Source organism: Psammomys obesus, unplaced genomic scaffold (assembly GCF_907164565.1).
Source record: "Psammomys obesus unplaced genomic scaffold, mPsaObe1.curated_primary_1811, whole genome shotgun sequence".
Classification (NCBI taxonomy): Eukaryota; Metazoa; Chordata; class Mammalia; order Rodentia; family Muridae; genus Psammomys; species Psammomys obesus.
Genome location: NW_026585895.1, coordinates 15,558,823 through 15,579,552, shown reverse-complemented (window position 1 = coordinate 15,579,552; position 20,730 = coordinate 15,558,823). Strand labels below are relative to the sequence as shown.

Sequence of the window (20,730 nt, the reverse complement as noted above, 5' to 3'; positions counted from 1 at the left end):
GTTTCTACATAAGCTTTGAACTGACATTGCTTCATAGCTGATGTTACATAAGTATATGAATTTACCAACAGCCCTATGCGAAGAGGTAACACTAAGGGAAGAACAAAGAAGACGTGACTTCCATGGGGATGTTCAGCCACTGGTATGTAAATATTAAATTGATGCTATTCACTTGGTAGAATTTTGTTCAACAAGAGAACACAGGCAAAAAAAATTATATGTCAGGCCATCACATAGAATAACTGGTAATTTTCTATTTAATTTAAAATAGTTTACCACCTCATATTTCTTAGAATACTCTGAATGTCTCCATATATTCAAAACTGAACATCACTTTCATCTTGTTCTCAAATATCTCCTGATAATTTCCTAATAATTACCAACTATCAACTCACCAACATACTAGCTAGGTAAGATTAAAATGTCATCTCTTGAGTAAGTGTATAAGTCAACCTCTGACTTCCTACACATCTTCTTCTTCCTTCAAAGCAATGCCAGTCTTTGAAATTATTCTAAGAGTGATACTCTCATCCACTGATCTAGCCCAAGTTGGTGTCAATTTGTAAGCTTCAGAATCTCTTCATTTAGAGAAAGAGGAATATTTGTCTGTGTTCTAAAGTTCTATCCTGGTCAGCAACTTACATTTGTTTTGTTTAGGTCCTTTTATTGTTCTCATAAGTAGATGATATTTAATGATTAGATTTTGAAAGCACAATCAGATGATTCTGAGCAAAACGGGCTCTATTGGTTTTGCTTGTATAATGGTCAAATACCCAGAGCAGACTTTGCAGATTGGCTAAGGGAAGTCTGAGCTGTGAAACAAGTCCATGTTCAAATGTCCATGCCATATTAACCTTGTTAAAATCATATTCGCCATCTATGAAATTAGAATGCTACTGCTTTGTGTCTAGTTTAGATACTTTATATGATATTATATATTTTACTTATCATTTTATTATATACTAAGATCATAAAATTATTTTACTATTAGTACATAAAGTGAAATTTCTTTTTTTTTACTGGTTTTCATGGTCATAATATTACGTCACCTCAAATCTGCAGATTTGATAGTGGAATGCTTTCTTAACTGCCTGGATTCATTTTATAAATGCTTAGTTATAGATAAGAATTTCATAGATAAAGTAGTGATTATAATTTTGAAACGAAAAAACAACAAATGAACTTTGGCATTCATTTTCATAAGTGAAAAGTACTGTTTGTGTGTCTACATTGCAAATGTTATTTTAAATTTTTAACAAGTAATATTAAGCATACCTTTACTTCTTACCAATTTTCTTTTTAAAATTTATTTTTTATTTATTATAATTTATTCACTCTGTATCCTGGCTGTACCCCCTACCTCATCTTCTCCCTTCCAACCCTCCCTCCCTCTTCTCCTCCTATACCCCTCCCCTAGTCCACTGTTAGTCCACCTCTACTATCTGACCCTAGAGTATCAGATCTCATCAGGGCTGTCTGGATCCTCTTTCTCTGTGGCCTAGTAAGGCCACCTCACCAGGGGGAGTTGATTAAAGAGCAGGAAACCAAGTTCATGCCTGTGACTGCTCCTGCTCCCCTTACTAGGGAACCCCCCCATGGAGACTGAGCTGCATCTGAACAGGGGGTTTAGGTCCTTTCCATGCATGGTCCTTGGTTGGAGTATATCTCTCTGCAGGCCCTCCAGAACCCAGAGTTTTTGGCTCTGTTGATCTCCTTGTGGAGCACCTGTCCCCTCCAGGTCTTTCTATTTTCCCCTTCTTCCATAACATTCCCTGCACTCTGCCCAAAGTTTGGCTATGAGTCTCAACATCTGCTGCAATACCCTGCTGGGTAGATTCTTTCAGAGGCCCTCTGTGGTAGGCTCCTGTCCTGTTTCCTGTCTTCTCCAGCTTCCAATGTCTATCCTGTTTGTCCTTCTGAATGAAGATTAACATCTTCCCTAGGGTCCTCATTGTTGTTTAGCTTCCTTAGGACGATATATATTTTAGTATGTTTATCCTAAATTATATGTCTAATATCCACTTATAAGTGAGTATATATCCTGTGTGTCTTTCTACCTCTTGGTTACATCACTCAGGATGATCTTTTCTAGTTCCCACTATTTGCCTGCAAATTTCATGATTTCCTTGTTTTTAATTGCTGAGTAGTATTCCATTGTGTAAATGTACTACAATTTCTCTATCCATTCCTCTGTTGAGGAACATCTAGATTGTTTCCAGATTCTGTCTATAATGAATAAAGCTGCTATGAACATAGTTGAGCAAATGTCCTTGTTGTGTACTTGAGCATCTTTAGGTTATATGCCTAGGAGTAGTATAGCTGGATCTTCAGGTAACACCATTTCTACTTTTCTGAAAAAGTGCCAGATTGATTTCCAAAGTGGTTTGTACAAGTTTATAGTCCCACCAGCAATGGAAAAGGGTTCTGCTTTCATCACATCTTTTCCAGCATGTACTGTCACTAGAGTTTTTGATCATAGCCATTCTGATGCATGTAGGGTGAAACCTCAGGTTCATTTTGATTTGCATTTCCCTTGATGACTAAGGACGTTTAGCATTTCTTAACTGTTTCTCTGCCATTCGATATTCCTCTATTGGTAATTCTCTGTTTAGCTCTGTACTCTATTTTTTAATTGGATTTCTTGGTTTGTTAGTGTTTAACTTCTTGAGTTCTCTATATATTCTGGATATTAGCCTTCTGTCAGATATAGGGTTGGTGAAGATCCTTCCCAGTCTATAGGTTTTCATTTTGTTCTGACAACAGTGCATTTGCTTTACAGAAGCTTTTCAGTTTCATGAGGTCCCATTAACAGCTGTTCCTATTTCTCTTAAAATGCTTCAGACACATGGTCTTCATTTCCAGTCGTCATATTAATATGAAAGCTTGACTTGATTTAGAAAGCACAGCTGAGTTTCTCAGTTCGAATGGCATGCATTCAGTGTATTCCGCCTTCATTTTGCAGCTTCGGTCCTTTTGAAAGAGGCATTCAGATAATAGAAATGAACAGAGTATTTTGTTCAACTCATTTTTATGCTAACTTAACAGATTGTCTCCGAGCCTTTTCCACAGAAGAATGTGGCTCATTTAGCTATGACTACAGATCATATAAAAGAAAATAAGGCAATGGCAGACATGAAAGGTAAGATCTATAATTTATAGGTAGCCCTTGGAAGGAATTGTCAAGTAAATCAGGAGGATGAGTGTATTGAACTAAACAAAGATTTTACTCATTTCTCACCAAGGAAGTGCTAATAGGATTGATACCTAACCCAGTTTCTGCAGAAGTTGAAATTGAGTGTGGCATTAGAGCTGCTGAATTGTTCAATAGATTATACGGTGTTGTAGTATCTGAGGAGCAGCTAGGCATAATAAAGCACAGAAAGACAGGGAAATGGATGATTAGAATGTTGCTGAGAACAAGGAGTATGCAAAAATCATAAAAGGTTTGTATAGAGGAAAATAATGCAATTCTTTAGAAAACAAAATAGAGAGTATTGGAAAGGTAAGAGAGAGAAAATGTCTGCAAATATAACCATGTCAAGTCAGCAGAGGCACTGATTTGCATTTTTTTCCTTTCCTCGCCACTTTCGGGGAGGCACTGAACATGGAAATATTTCCCTACAATCCTGTTTTATTTTTATATGGTAACTAGAAACCTCACTAGTGACTCCTATGTTAATAAAATATACAATAGTGGTTTGTTTCTCAAGATAGTATTTTATAGGTCAGGGTAACAAAACCTGAAGCAAACTAGAGCCCCTCCAAGTGATACGTACAGACACACATTTTTATTACATAATTACAAAATCAAAACCATTCCCTATGGAATTAAATCTTCATTTAATGATTTAGGGAAATTGTGTAAAAGTAACTTTGATTCCATTTAAGTCCATTCATTATCAATATAAAAATTCAGCTTCCATTTTAACGTGTTTAAACATCTGAATATTTATGTCTTTCTTTTAATCCACTCTGTCATAAAAATTGCTTTAATGAAATATGTGTGTTTATCAGCAAAGCTAGACAGAGACGTCATGACATCAACAAAAGAACAAAGACAACACAAGAGCATTGAAGGACTGGGGACATTGGTAGGTAAATGTCTAATTGCAGACTGTCATTTAATACTGTGGGAGCACATGTCATATGACACTATTATAGATATGTATATAATTAGTCACAATTGGGTATTTAATTTTAAAGTATTTTAGCTCATGATGATTTTAAAAAATTTCTTAAAAGCCTGAACAAATTCAGAGAAGAACTTAATCTTTCTTTCTGTGGCAAATAACTTTCTGAAGATTGACCACGTCTTCCAAGTGCATAAAATGTATTTTAAATGTCACATCTTTGGATTAATGACTTCGTATAACGTTATGATATGTATTAGGCATTGAGTAACCGACCATGAATGCCCATGACATGGTGAACGGTTGTAAGTTGTAAGGCGTGGTCCTGTGTGTAAAGTTCAAGTTTTTCAGAACATTGAAGGGGTTTGTGGTTTCCCATCAGTGACTGTACAAGTGGGATTCCGTGAGCAGAGTTAGTGCTGATATTCAGCTGCGCTCCGGGGACTAAGACTGTGTATGAAAGAACAGAGACAACACAAGAATGAAATGAAATGAAGTGGCAATGAAAGGGAGGGTAGACAGATTGAGTAGAGAGTACAGTGGATCACATCTGCCCGTTCTTTGTTTCCTTCATGGAAACAAAGAATAACATGGAATAACTCAGTGGCAGGCTATGGATAAACATTGTGAGTTGACTTTGTACTTGTGAAAGATAGACAGAAAAGAACTGTAATTGTGGGTGCCGGGCACAGTTCAGAAACTGCGTGGGTATTCTTACCCTCACCTCTTGTTTTTAAGTGACTGAATCCCATGTCACCTTTATTTACCTCTATGTGGTTCATTCATTCATCTGGCAAGTATCTTTTCATTAGTTCTCTGAGAATTTGGTACAGTGTGTTTTGGCTATACTCCTCCCTCCACCAACTCCTCCCAGAACAAGCGCCTTCACATCCCATCAACTTTGTGTTTTTCTTTCAAACATATGCTGCCCATACACTATTGGATATGTGGTCCTCTACAGGAGCATGGTTGACCAACAGGGATCACACTCGTAAAGAGAGCTTATCCAGTGGTTAGCTAAGCAGCTTCCCATTGCCAGTAGCTCCTTAGCTAAGGCTGGGACTTTGGGCCAACCCTCCCATCCCACTCCGTGTTGGAATTTTATTTGACTTTTACTTGGACAGGTCACATACAGGCTGTCTCAACTGCTTTGATTCATCTGTGCAAGTGCCCACATTGCCCAGAAATCACCACTTCCTGTGTTTTCTTGGGTGTAACTGACCTCCCTGGATCGGAGTTTTCCTTCTAGTATCTTCTGCAGGACTGGGTTTGTGCATAGATATTGGTAAATTTGGTTTTGTCATGGAACATCTTGTTTCCTCCATCCACGATACAGTAGTGTGGGCTGACATTTGTGGTCTCTTATGGTCTGCATGACATCTGCCCAGGCCATTCTGACTTTTATAGCCTCTGTTGAGCATACAGTGTGAATCTGATAAGTCTGCCTTTATACGTTACTTAGCCTTTTTTCCCTTGCAGCTTTCTATATTTTTTCTTTGTCCTGTATATTTAGTGTTTTGATTATTATGTGGGAGAAAGAATTTCTTTTCTGGTCTAATCTATCTGGTATTCAACAAGCCTCTTTCATATTTAAAGGCATCTCTTTTTTTAGGTTTGGGAAATTTTCTTGTATGATTTTCTTGAAAATATTTTCTTGTCCTTGGAGCTGAGAATCTTCTCTTTTTTCTATACCTATTATTCTTAGGTTTCATTTTTTCATGGTGTCCTTGATTTCTTAGATGTTTTGTGTCAGGAGTTTTATTCAGTTTAATATTTTCTTTGACAGCTGTATCAATTTCTTCAATTGCATCTTTTAGACCTAAGATTCTCCTCCATCTCTTATATTCTTTTGGTGATGCTTACCTCTGTAGTTCTTGTTCTCTTCCCTAAGTTTTCCATCTGCAGAATTTCTTCAGTTTGTGTTTTCTTTATTGCTTCTATTTCCATTTTTAGGTCTGGAACCATTTTACTCATTTCCTTCACCTGTTTGATTGTGTTTTCCAGTACTTATTTAAGCGATTGATTTGTTTCCTCCTTAAAAGCCTCTGTTTGGTTTTATTTTTCTGTATGTCTTTAAGTGATTTATTAGTTTCCTCTTTAAAGACCTGTATTTGTTTGACTGTATTTTCCTGTATTTCTTCAAGGGAATTATTCATTTCCTATTTAAAGTCCTCTACCAGCTTTGAAAGCATAGATTTAAGGTTGTTTTTCTGTGTTTCAGCTGCATTAGGATATCCAGAGCTTGCTGCCATATTGCCCTTGGTTTTGTTGACTGTGTTCTTATGCTGGCCTTTAGCCACCTTGTTGTCCCTAGCATTGGCTGGTTGTTCCTGGAACCTACAGGGCTTCTAGAGCAGGTGGGAGGAGCCCTCGGTCTTGGGCGGGGGAAGAGGGGCTGGATCTTCTCATAGCCTATAGCTTTCCTCTGCTGGTTGTGTCCCAATTGGACCTATAGGCAGGGAATTAGGGTGTAAGTTTCTAAGCTGTGTGATCCTGTGAGGTCCTGCCAGTCTCTAAAAGCGGCCAGGAGAGCCGTGACTCATAGGCTAGATCCGCACATCTTTGGAATCCAGAGCTGTCTTCAGGATGGCAGGAGTAGCTGGGAGTTCTGAAGTGGTACCGTGAGTGTCTGGACACCGGGGTCCTCTCCTCTCTCCGGGGCAACACCAGTGGTCACTGGCACTTTGGAGTCAGCGGCACTGCAGCTTGTTGCCCTGTGGACACCGTGCTCCTAGTACTCAGACTCCGCTGGGCATCACCATCTTGGAACAGGGACCTTGTATGTTCCTCTTCTCCAGCTGGTTGCTGCAAGGGGATCAGTAGAACCGTGGACTGACGGCTGGGACCTGTCTCTGGTATCAGGGAGTTGTCCTTGGAGGGTGGGGGGAGGAGTCTGGGGTCCAGATGCTGGAGCCCTGAGTTTCTGGAACTTGGGAGTCCTGTTTGAGTAGGCAGAAGGCACCGGGTGCTGAGAGCCTTGGACTGTGTATGACTCTTAGACCTGGGAGGCATCCACAGGGGCCCTAAAACTGTGTGTCCCTAGCTCCCAGGATGCCTCCTCTGCATTGGCGTTTTGGAGTCAGCAGCCAGGTCACTTGCATAGTCCGACGTTTCTGATCTTCTGCGCCTTGGTCCACCATCTCTGATCTTCTTTCCAAGATGGCGCCATCTTGGGAAGTCCATTTTTATGATAATTACTTAATTACTTTCCTTGTTAACATATCCTTGACACCTACTAGTCTATAGAAAACATTCCTATTGGTCTTCTAAGGTTAATTTTCCTAGTTTTCAAGTTTTATTTGGGGCCATATGAAGGCCAAACATAGAATTGATTTAGGTAATCAATATTATGTTTTCTATTCAACTGATGTAGAATCTAGTAAATGCTTCCTTTGACATTTGCCTCATTACTTTTATAATAGGAAATTCTGATCTCTTAGAAGTAATAAGAGATTTTGTGCAACTCACTTTCAAAATTATTTTTTCCAGGCTATTTCTGGATATCTTCCACAGAGGAACAGTGTGGATCATTTAGCTGCAAGTGAGCATCAAAGAAAGGAAAATGCGATGAATGGTGAAAAGGAAGGTATGAGCTAAAATTTAACGTTAGCGTTAGATAGAATGCTGATTTAAAGCAGGAGGGCTTTAAATACATTCCAGTAGAGAAAATTACTTACCTACTTCTTATATCATAACATAAAGGCAAAGTAGAGCAATAAGAATGAAATCTAATTCAATTACCTGACCAATTGAGGGTGCCACAGAAGTGCCTGAATTGTTAAATAAATCATTCAGTAGTGTTATCTCTGCAGAGTAGAGAAGGCATGGACGTGAATGGTCGGCACATTGTTGAGAGCACAGGGAATACCAGACACCAGAGAAAAAGTGTGTTGTGGTTTGAGTGTGTAGCTTAAATAAGCAAACTTAAAGGAATGATCTGTTCATCCCTGGGGAGACACTGTCTGGAATACAACTTGAATAGTCAGGCTTCCTTGCCAAGGTGGGATGTATCCCTTAAGCTGAGAGCCAGAATAAATATTTCTTCCTTTTTTTAGTTGTTTGTTATCATATCTTTTTATTTCAGCAATGAGAAAATTGACTCATACACAAAATCGGTGCAGAGAAGTGGGGGCGTTGGCTGTGTTGCCTCTTACCATGCGGTTCTTTGGCATTTGAAAATGACTTGCAAGAGGAATGTGGAGAACTTTGAGACCTTGAACTAGAAGTGCCCCTGACTGTTGTACCCAAGCTTAAAGAGCCTTTATGGTTGGATATTGGATGACGATAAGGTCCAGAGCAGTGGTTCTCAACCTTCCTAATGCTGCAACCCTTTATAAAATTGGTAACACGAGACATAAAATTATTTCATCGCTACCTCATAACTGTAATTTTGCTGCTGTTATGAATCATGATGTAAATATCTCATATGCAGAATATCTGATATTTGACCCTAGATGGATCACACAACCCAGAGGCTGAGGACCACTGCCCTGAGAAATATGGATCCTGTATTTCCCAGCTCGTCATGTTTCAAGAGTGAGAAAGGATTCTGTAGAGATCTAGGCTACTCAGAAGGCTACAGGGTTTGCTATTCTGTGAAAGTGTCTCTCCAGGGATGGCACAGAGAGGCTGTGCAGAACTGCAGTACAAGGGGACCAGGTGCTGTCCAGAGCTAGCCGTAGAACTTGGCAGCATAACTTACTCATTTACATAGTGATGAGTTTGCACATGTGAAACATACAGTATGAAGAGAGAGGGCAACAGTCTTGCGCCACGGATCAAGAAATCCACTGAGGACAAGCCGCTTGTTAAAAGTAAGGAGCCCCTGCAAAGTGAACGTGGAGAGCCAGTGTGTGAAACTATAAATGTAAAAGCAAAGTTTCGATTCAGACTCCAAAATATGGCAGATGCTGGAACAGGGTGACGTCTGCTGAGGAAATCTGGGTGTATGGAGTTAGCCCAGGTGAAGAGAGATCAGTGTGTCCTGTGCACACCAGACCTTATCTAAGCCCCAAGGAGCCCAGGTGATTCTGTCCTGAACTCTGCATGCCAAACACAGAGATGCGAGATTTAATATTTTTTTTTATCTTATCCTTGTTTTACTTTGAATATTTCTTGTGATGCTCTAGCCCTCCCTTCGAAGAAGGTTTTTTTTTTTTTTTTTCTGTGTGTTTTTTTTTTGCAAATATGCCAGTTATGGTTTTGGTTGTAGAGTGGCTCCCTTAAGTGTGTGCACTGAGTCTCAGAAGAGATTTAGGGCTCTTAAGCAGGGTTGTGACTGACAATGACAGGAAAGAGCTCAGGAGTTGAAATGAATGCCATTTGCACCCTGACATAATCTGCTAGAACGAAATCTGCTTTGATGGTAAAATGCGCTCTGCAGGCTTCTGTGCATCACTCACTCGGGCGGGCTGTTTGGAAAAGCAGTCAGCCCTTTGGCAGACATCTCATTGTTAGTGGAGACCTCGAAGTCTGTATGTCCTCCCCATGCTTGCTGCTTATTCTCTATGTCTCCCCTGAGGATCCAGTGTCAACATCCGGCTTTTTCTCCAATCCATCTGAAGGATGATAGAATGGGTGCCTTCAAACTGTCATTCAGAAGAACCCTTTCGTCGTTAAATTGTTTCCTGTTGTGATATTTTGTCACAGCATTAAAATTGTAACTTATGAAAATATAATATACAAGAGACTGAAAATTATTTTTATGTATATATTCTTTTTATTTAATTATTTTTATTTTTATTAATTACAGTTTATTCATTTTTGTATCCCCCCTGTAGCTCCTTCCATCCTCCCCTCCCAGTCCCACCTTCCCTCTTTCCCACCTGTGTCCCTCTCCCAGTCCACTGATAGGGGAGGTTCTCCTCCCCTTCCCTCTGATCCTAGTCTACCAGGTCTCATCAGGAGTGACTGCATTCATTGTCTTCTTCTGTGGCCTTGTAAGGCTACTCCCCCCTCACGGGGAGGTGATCAAAGAGCAGACCAATCAGTTCATGTCAGAGACAGTCCCTGTTCCTATTACTACGGAGGCCACTTGGACACTGAACTGCCATAGGCTACCTCTGTGCAGGGGTTCCAGGCCATCTCCATTAGTCATCCTTGGCTGGAGTATCAGTCTCAGAAAAGACCCCTGTGCCCAAAATTTTTGGATCTGTTGCTGTCCTTATGGAGCGCCTGTCCTCTCCAGGTCTTACTATCTCCCTCTTCTTTCATAAGATTCCCTGCACTCTGCCCAAAGTTTGGCTATGAGTCTCAGCATCTGCCTCAATACCCTGCAGGGCAGAGCCTTTCAGAGGCCTTCTGTGGTAGGCTCCTGTCCTGTCCCCTGTTTTCTCCCTCCTCCGATGTCCATCCTCTTTGCCTTTCTGAAGGGGATTGAGCATCTTAGCTAGAGTCCATTTTTTAAAAAGTCTTTAGAAAGTGAAGTACAGGCCAAGAACTGTCAGGAAAGAAAAAAAAAGTCTGGTGTTTAGCCATTTAAAGAAAGTCCAAACACTGTGGGCATACCAGTGCATGTCTTTAATTCCAGTACTCAGACAGCAGAGGCAGAAGAATCTCCATGGGTTTACCATCGGCCTGAGCTACATAATGAGTTCCAGGCCAGCCTTGGCCAAAGACTGAGAGCCTGTTTAAATAATGATAATAATAATAACTTTACAAACAAGTGCTGTCATTCTTCCCTTTCTTAATTTTGGGGAGGCACCACGCAGACTCCATCATGCAGAGCTATGTCCCGTTTACATAACCTGAGTAGAAATATAGGTGTTAAGTCATACGTGACTAGGAATTAATGCCTCAAAATGGGCCACTTCTGAAGACAATGCCAAATGGGCCAAAATTAGGCCACTGCAATGAAGAGAAGCTAAGGTGAGTTGGTGGGTTGTGGAGTCCTCAAGTGCAGAGCGTACAATTCAGTGAATGATCTCTTCTGAAATTTAGATTCTGTGAACCCAAGAGATACGGGGCAGGGGTGGGGATTAGGCTCAGAAGGGAATAGAGTGGCAGCAGATTCTTGCTTTGATGAATCTCCCTGTAGAGAAAATGACAGAGTTGAGACTATAGATCAGCAGTTCTGCAATTCTAAGGTGTTTTGGGTTTTTTCTTTTTTTTTTTTTTTTGGTTTTTTGTTTTGTTTTGTTTTGGGTTTTTTGCTAGTACCTTTTTCATTTTTTATACATATTTTTTATTTTAATCACAGGTTATTCACTTGTATCCCAGCCATAGCCCCTTCCTTCTTTCCCTCCCAACCCCCCCCCATCTCTTCCCTGCCCTCTTCCGAGCCCACTGATAGGGGAGGTACTCCTCCCCTTCTATTTGACCCTAGCTTATCAGGTATCTTCAAGACTGGCTGCAATGTCCTTATCTGTGGTCTAGCAAGGCTGCTCCTCCCTCGGGGGGAGAGGATCTCAATGAGCCATTCATTGAGTGCCTGTCAGAAATAATTCTTGTCACCCTTACTAGGGAACCCACATGGATACTGAGCTACCATGGGCTATGTTTGAGTAGGGGTTATAGGTTATATACATGAATGGTCCTTGGTTGGAGAAACAGTCTCATAGAAGACCCCTGTGCCCTGATATATGAGGTCCTTGTGGGGCTCCTGTCCCTTCTAGGTCAGACTAACTCCCCCTTCTTTCATATGATTCCCTGCACTCTGCCCAAAGTTTGGTTATGAGTCTCAGCATCTGCTTTGATACCCTGCTAGGTAGAGTCTTTCAGATGCCCTCTGTGGTAGGCTCCTGTCCTGTTACTTGTTTTCTCCTACTTCCAATGTCAATCCCCTTTGTCTTTCTAGGTGAGTATTGATCATCTTACCTCTGGTCCTCTTTCTTCTTTATTTTTTTTAGGTGTACAGATTTTAGTATGTTTATCCTATCTTATAGGTCTAGTACCCACTTATAAGTGAGTATATACCGTGTGTGTCTTTCTGCTCCTGGGATATCTCACTCAGGATGATTTTTTTATCTAGATCCCAACATTTGCCTACAAAATTAATGATTTCCTTTCTACATTGTTCTTATGGGTAAAATATGTTTCTGTTCAACCAAATGATACTCTGAGAAGTAGTATCAAACCCTCTATACTAGATCAATTTGATGAGTTTGAGATAGTTCAGAACCAAATAAAGGAGTGATATTGGCTTCAGGTCATATTTCTAGGGAGCAGGGCAGTTTTAGGGGATTAAATGTTTTAAAGTGGTTTCCTATTTGAATCAAGAAACTAATACTTTGCTTATTGAACAAGTGCATGCTTCTACTTGTATATGCTTACATACTGTAAGTCCTAAATGCAGGGGAATGTTGTGTTCAACATAATAATAAAATAATATCAAAGGGAAAGAATGACGACATCAGATCTAATGATTATATATTTAAAGTGAGTCATAGAAAGCAATATATAGTTAGATAGCATTCACTTTGAATTCATACAGAAGAAACTTGGATGCTTTTGCTTACATTCAAACCATCTAGTGAGTCATTGCAGCCTCATAGATTTTGGGAAGCAGAAGGTTGTGCTAGAATTGTGTAAACAGTTTTACCTCATTTGTCTCCATAATTCTCAGCATCAATTTATGCCATTGGTGTTACTATTTTTTAAAAATGGTACACACGACAGATATTATATGAAAGAGGTTTATTGCATGGAGATGGGTAGAGAGAGAGATGATGGGGGAAGGGGTGCCCTGACAGAGTGAGGGGAGTGAGCAGGAGAGGGTAAGAAGAGAGCAAGAGCAAGAGAGTAAGAGGAAATGGCAGACTGGTCACTAAGTACCTGGCCCAGATGATGTCACAGACCTCAGGTACTGACACAGGATTTTGTCAGGACCCTAAAGGTCCCCAAGGGAAGGCCAGCCGAACTGCCTTCACAACACAATTGGAATGTGTTCTCAGAACACATTGGGTTTTCAGAAACTGCATTTTTACAAAAACAATGTTTGTTTCAGTATACCTGAATTTGGACAATTATTCTAGGAAATGCCAGCATGGATTACAAAATGTTATATATATATTGTACTATAGTATAATAAATATATATATTTCAAAAGGAATTTCTACTCAGGTCGAGGTGATATTTTTTAGATTGATGTTTCTGCGATGAACTCCATGACCTGTGAAATAAAGATGGGCCATTACACTGTGGCTGATAACCTTACAGCTATTATTGAACTGGAATGTTCACATCTAAACACAGCTTTAGCAATGGCAACTGAAATAGCATGTCAGCCAAGGAATATGTGGTCACAGTCACTAAGGAAGCAAGTAGTGTAAGATATGTAAAATAGTTCCCATGTGTCCGTTCCTCAGTCTTTGCTCCCCCAGATCTGAGGCAGGATCTCTGCACTCTATAGCTCACATTGAGGGGGAACTCTGCTTCTTAGGAATTCCTGCTGGCTAATTATTCAAGGGTGTGGCTTTCCCCAAGTCTGTAAATAGTTGTTGGAGAGGTGGATACCGTTCAGCTTTTGCCCATATTTCCAGACGCTTGCACTTTCGTTCTCTCTGCTCTCCACAAGCTATTCCTTCAGTTTGAGCATTGCAAACCAGAACGTGCAATGTCTGTGTTTAAGGAATGGTTGTTAAATCCTCAGACTGCCCTGTAAGCCTCCCGTAGCTCCTTCTACTAGAGAAAGGAGAACATCCTTACACAGGCCAGAACCCCGTGAGACAGGAACCTGAGCACATTTGGTGAGGTTTAACACATTGCAAGTGTACACCTCTTCACGAGTGTCACCTAATTTCACAGGCTTTGCCAACTGAGGAGCAGGGTATTTCAGCGTTCCAGGTTTGTACACTGATGCACTTAGAAACACTTTGTTTTACGCCAGCAATTTGATTGCTGAGTATTTCTGGAAACATTTTCTAAATTCAAGCCAATATCATCTTCCTTTCATCATTGTCTCATATTTTACCCTCTGACATATATGTATACTGTGCTAACATTTTTCTTTGACCACATTACATCGATTACAGTACGGCAATTTAAACTACTAATCTCTAAATATTTACAAATTGTTTATAATCCTTTAACAACTTGAATTTGTTGTGACTCTTAGACTCAGATTGTTCATCTGTCTTATGTTTTTTGTTTGTTTTTGTACTATCGGGCTGATACTGACTCTCCTGTCTAATTCAAATGTTTGAAAATAATCCTTTGCTCCATCTGTGTCTGGTGTATGTGTGTGTGTGTGTGTGTGTGTGTGTGTGTGTGTGTGTTTTGTCTTCCCATTTCCACCCTTATGCACCAAACCTCACTGTTGTACCTCGCTCCAGACTTACCTGATGGAAATCCATCCTTGAATCCTCTTATTGACTGGATAGCACTTAGTGGGATTTCAATAAATAATTGCTAAGTGACACATGGCTTTTTGAATACTAAAATGGCTTAAAAGCCTCTGCATCTAATCAGTTAGCTACACCGTGAAATGATTAGTTAAAATATTAATGTTCAAAAGGGAGACTGATAAAGGACTCCAAAAAGAGATGGCCATACTCCTAGAAAAACATAGCCAACAATGGCGACTTCCTATGGCTGACAGAGTCTTCCCAAGGGAAACAAGATACAAAATAAACAACGTAAGTGCCATGATCAAAATTGTTTTGGTTCTATTGGTGCTCACGTATGTTGAGCAAACGTAAGTCTCATTGAGGTTGTACATGGTGAGTGTGAATACTCCAGCTGTGTTTTAAAATTTGTTTCTGAGTATTTCTTCTTCTGTGCTGAGTTTATTAATTTTTAGGTGAACACATGAAATGCTTCAATTCTCTGAACTTGGTGCATTTTCATATCTGTCCCAAGGGATATATTTAAGTTTTATATGGTCAAAAGTATCTCATGAAATGCTAAAGCTTCAACTAAAGACTTAGAGTACTTGAAAGTATTCTTTGAGAAAATAAATCTTAATTTTTTAAATTAAATTTTTATTTTTATATTAATTACAGTTTAATCACTTTGTATCCCAGCTGTATTCCCATCCTTTATCCTCTCCCAATCCCAGCCTCCCTTCCTCATATCCTCCTATGCCCCTCTCCTTAACTGTATCTAAACTTTTGTGTTTATGTAAGACTTTAACAATATGATTCATTACATTATAGTTAAAATTAATTAAATAACTTTATTTCTCATCAGATACAAACAAAGAAGTGACATCAACAGAAGAGCCAAGGAGGAGCAATAAGAATGAAAAAGTTCCATCTTTGGTATATAAAATTTAAATCAAACATGTTCATCTAATATTGTTTTAATTTGAAACTAGAAATAATAAGACAATAAAATTACTTGTACAATTTTCTTATAAAATAATTGCTCACAATTATTTAATTTTAAAAGTGTTTTTATCTTGGTAATTGGTTAATACTGTTTTGTATCAATTATATTAATAAGGGTTATTTTTCCATTTGGAGATTTAATATCACACTATATATTTTAATTAACATTTCTGTGATGGCAGCAAGGTATTGTTGATCTCTGACCATCAACATTCAAAGTGAGAAACACATTTTTACTAATATTTGTCGCCATGATGATAGGCTTCTGAGTCTTCCTACATGGTTAATAAATAGCCCATTAATGCTGCATTAAATTGTGAGTTCTTTGGGTGCAGATGAGAGTTTAACATGTATGATGATGTGATTTTAATTTGATAAACTACAAATGAATTTTGGCATAGATGTGCATATTGTTTGTGTGTTGTATCTTCTAATTTTTATACTAGTAGCAAATAATTTTAAATGTATCTTTTGCCATATTTTTGACAATGGCTCTTACGTCTATAGCAGCCTTCATGTTGGCTTTCATTGTCAGTGGCCATATGTAGACAAAAGTTAGACTGTAATTAGGTAGCATGCCTAAAATTTTCTCTTCAAAAATGTGGACTCTGATGAAGTGTTTTCCTTAATTTGGCTATCTCACTGCTTTGCAATATGAAACTCTGATCTTCCCAGGAAAGAGGAAGATATTCAACTCAATTTCAATTTTTCACAGATTGTCTCTGCACTTCCTTCAACAAAAGAGAATCTAGGTCATGAAACAGACACTGTAGATCAAAGGAGAGAAGATGATACAAGTCTAGAAATGAATGGTAAAATCTTTTTTTGTGTGTGTGTAACCCTTTGAAAAATAGTTGCATAAATCAATACAATACAACTGGATAACAATGTTTGTGTATTTCTGTCATACAGTAGAATAAATGGCTCAAAGATTACATCTAATCCATGTTCTGCAAACATGAAATGGAACCTACCAATAAAGCAATCAAATTTTTCAATAAGTTACAAGGTTGCAGTATGGGAAGAACAGTAAAACACTACAAAGTATAGGCAAGACAGGGGAGTGAAAGATGAGAATAATGATCAAGGAAGGAAAAAAAAACAGGGGAGAAGTGTGTGCTTGTCTCAATGAAAATAGTGGAATTCTTTAGAGTGTTATAAAATCAGAGAAGAGCTTCCAATCTGTAACATTGTCAGGAAGTAGATGCACGTGTTTCCCACCATCTTCTCTTCTTTCTTTTTGGGGAGATATTAAGCATTATAATATCTTATCCTGTTGCCTGATGTTTGATTTTCTTGTGGTATATAGACACATGGGTGATTAGTCATGTATGACCGTTAATCAATATCCATCAAGGAGTAACTCTCAGGAGAATATCATATAGGTCAAAATAAAGGAACTGGAAAAAAGAAAGCCACAGCGGAAGTTGAGAGATCAAGTACAACATGCCCTCTTCTGGTAGGCAGGCACACACGTAGGCAAAATGCTGTATAAATTATAAATAAATAAATCTTTTAAAAGAAGAGCAAAAATAAATCTTTTTTTTTACTTTGCATATGAATTCTATTTGTTATCAAGCAGTTGCATAATTATAAATATGTAATTATTAGATATAAGCATTCTATTGGGAAGGCATAAGAAATCAATATAATATACCCAGAAAATGTCAAATCATCTCTCCTATTTGTTTCAACACTGCATGCACACACAACGCCCACGTTTTACCAAAGTGCTTTATATCATCAGCCCTCCTCCTCATCAGGAGCAGCTTCCTACATCCAAGAAGGAGAGATTTGAAATAAGTTACCTAATCGTGTTACAGCCATATAGAAAAGTGAGACACAGAAAACTAAACTTTGCATTTTGTGAAGTTCGACATTACTGTTTTATTTCTTACCTCATTTTATGCAATTTTGTGAGTAACAATTGGAAATGGCCTTCCAGGGTCCAGCATGCTATACATTCATTTGTTTAGTAACAATTCAATGTGTGCTAAAACTGGGAATTGACGCCTTTCCATCCTGAATACTTCTATAAGCAGTACTTAACTTCAAGCCTGCATCTTGTTTTTATTTTTGTCATAAATGAACTCTCCCTTAAAAATTGTGCAGATAATGTTCCTATTTCTTCTTCTACCACATATTAGGTCTATCATGTATAGCCATGGACAATTTTTCATATCATTCTCTAGGTACATGCTTTATTAATTCTCTCAGAGGCAAAATGTTTTTGATCACGTTCATCCTCCTCTCCCTACTCTTCCCAGATCCACCTCTTTTTTTCCCACCCACCCAGCTTTGTGTGTTTTTTAAACCTATCAAGACAAGTTGATGTTGCCCAATCATGCTTGAATATGTGACTTTCCACAGAAACATGGTCACCTTATCACGATACATCAGCTAATGTTATCTAAATGCATCCATTTATCAGCAGAACCAGAGAGAGAAGTGACATCAAGAGAGGAACAGAGAGAGCGTGATGACCATGAAAAAGTTCAGTCACTGGTATGTTAAATATTATACTTAAGAGTTCTCACTTTATGCTATTTTGTCTCGTTAAATACACTCAGGAATGTCTGTTTTCATTTGAAATCTTTAGCATGTTATAAAGTTTATACTTAACTGGGGTTTAGGCAACTTTCAGCACAATATTTGGTAATAGAATGAAGATGCTATTCAGTTCTAAATAAAGATTGTGTGATTATCCTAAAACTGTAAGTAGCTAAAATTTTTCATTTAATTATTAAATAGTGACTATTTGTTTTGTGCATCTATTGTGTGTGCAATGATTTCATTTTCATCATCATCATTATTATTATTAACAATTTATTCACTTTGTATCCTGGCTGTAGCCCCTTCCCTCATCTCCTCCCGCTCTCACCCTTCCGCCGCCTTCCCCCTCTATGTTCCTCCCCTCATCCACTGATAGGAGAGGTCCTCTTCCTTTACTGTCTGACCTTAGCCAATATTTTCATTGTTAAGTTATAAACATAAATAATCTTCAGCGTTGTTTCTTTACTAGTTGGCATGTGTTGGCAATCCTTGTTTTATGAAAATGTTTCTTCTGTCTTTAGACTTTAGACTTTATTTTGATAATGCCTACGAGGTCCTCTCTAAACAGGATCTAATGCTTCCCTTATGAACCAAGCTTGCTGCTCTTGAAATGAAGAACTCAAATATTCTTAGAACTTGTAAAGATATCACTTTTTTATCACTTATTTTTATTTAAATTTTAACAGATTGTCTCTGAGCATCTTCCAAAGAAGCATGATGTGAGTAATTTAGCTGTGATTATGGATAAAAGAAGAGAAATTAAGACTAACACAGAAATGGAAGGTAAGAGCTCTATTTTAAAAATACCCATTGAAGTAATATTTATGTAAATCATCAGAACCAATACATTTCAGTAGACAAAGATGTTTACTTGTAGTAATTCATAGTAGAATTGACATCACATCCTCAATAGGTACTGCACAGACTTGCCATAATCTTAGACAGACACACACATATAGACATAAATAAAAATAGAGTTCATATATATGAAGTAAAAAATAAATTTTTAAATAATTGGAAAAAAGTAGAAATACTATCACACCATAACTGAATTTAATTGTTTTTCTACCTATTCATGAAGTCATTCCACATTATCTCCATATAACTTATACTATTGTAATTATTTCAATTATAGTTGCATGTCATCCCAACATAATACTTCTGAAAACTAATGGCAAATAAAAATATCTTGTTAAAAATTAAATCTTCAACTAAAGATTAAATATAATTGAACTTTGATTTATAAAAATAAAAATGCAGCACTTATAACTAGCTTTAATTATTTCTATTTCAGTAAAAGACATTCATCTTATCTGCCATTTAGTTATAATTTATTTTACTTACTTTTATTTGTCCACAGGTCCATGCAAAGAGACATCAACAGAAGATGAAAGAAAGTATGATAGGCATGAAAGCGTTCAGTCATTGGTATGTAACAATTTAAATTGAAGGTTTTAACGTAGTTTTAACAAGATGTTCTATGCAACTAAAATCACATATCAGATAATTGTAGAACGATTGATCATATTTTAATAGTGAGTGTTAATATATTTTAGCTCATTATTACTCATAAATATTTTTAGAGTCTGCATGCATTTGGGGCTAAACATCATCTGTCCCTTTCTTGTCAAATTTCTCCCTGAAAATTGCTTGAGGCCCTAGTGTATAAATTCAATAACTCTGAGCAACAGTTAGTACGTAAATATTTTAAATTTTAATGTTTCATCTTGGGGGCATGGAGTGTGGATGGAGAGACAGAGAGACAGAGCTACAGAGAGGGAGAGGGGAGAAAGAATAGCAATGTGTGGCTGGTGCACGTGCATGCAGAGGTTAAAGGTCAATGTCTGCATCCTTATTCTTTCACTCTGCACTGTGTTCATTGAGACAAGGTCTCTCACCGCATTTAACCTCATCGCTCATCTACAGTGCTCCCAGAACTCAAAAGTGGAAACATCTGCTGTGCTTGGCTTGATTGTGTGAGTGCTGACTCAAGCCCTCATTTATTTTTTTTAGAAAAACATGTAGTGGTGTATGCTACAGAATGCTGTATTCTAACTCTGCTTGAGAAATTCCCCAGGGTGATAAACTATTTTGACATTGAATAAGCTTTTTCTATTGCATACCCGTTCTATGACAGAGGTTCCACACTAAGTATTCCAAGCAAGAGCCTTTGACATGGTGACAAGACAGAAAAACCAGTCAGCTGAAAACCCTTATAACTCACAATGCATGCTTGATATAAAGAAAACATGGGGTATTAGGACAAAGAGCATCAGTGTAGTTTGTGGCTCCTCTTATTGCAAGCAGCAACAGAGTTCTGTGATTAGAGCAGATGGATGTGCAAGATTTAAGCTGTGCATTAATGAATCAGAGCATATCCGCCACACCAATATACTACGATGATGACATGTTGGGCTTAGGGAAACAGAGGGTCACAATATTTGGCTTCTTGCACTCTGGAGAGACCAGGAAACAGGGCATGGGAATAATCTTGTCACAGACACTTTTAAACATGCAAACAATATGTGAAAAATGGCAAATTAAGGCCTGGATCATTACAGCACTTAATAAAAAAAATAAGGATTTATATGTTGTTAAAGAACTTCAAAAATAGCAGGCCATAGCAAGTTCTGTGATACATTTAATATCTTCACGCTATCATTTTAATAAAACCTAATGCATATTTAATTTAACACTTGGTTGCTTTGTTCAAATATATATGTGTGTGTACGTCGTGTGTGTGTGTGTGTGTGTGTGTGTGTGTGTGTGTGTGTGTGTGT

The 20,730-nt window shown here is 38.2% G+C and overlaps 1 protein-coding gene across 1 annotated transcript in view; it reads left to right on the top strand.

Annotated features, from left to right (window-relative positions):
• Positions 1-20,730, top strand: part of LOC129671070 (uncharacterized) — a 111,611-nt gene that overhangs the window by 20,691 nt on the left and 70,190 nt on the right. The window contains exons 2-3 of the mRNA XM_055599704.1: positions 18,637-18,733; positions 19,311-19,378. Of these exons, the coding sequence (XP_055455679.1) occupies positions 18,637-18,733; positions 19,311-19,378 (165 nt within the window). The remainder of the gene's footprint in view (positions 1-18,636; positions 18,734-19,310; positions 19,379-20,730) is intronic.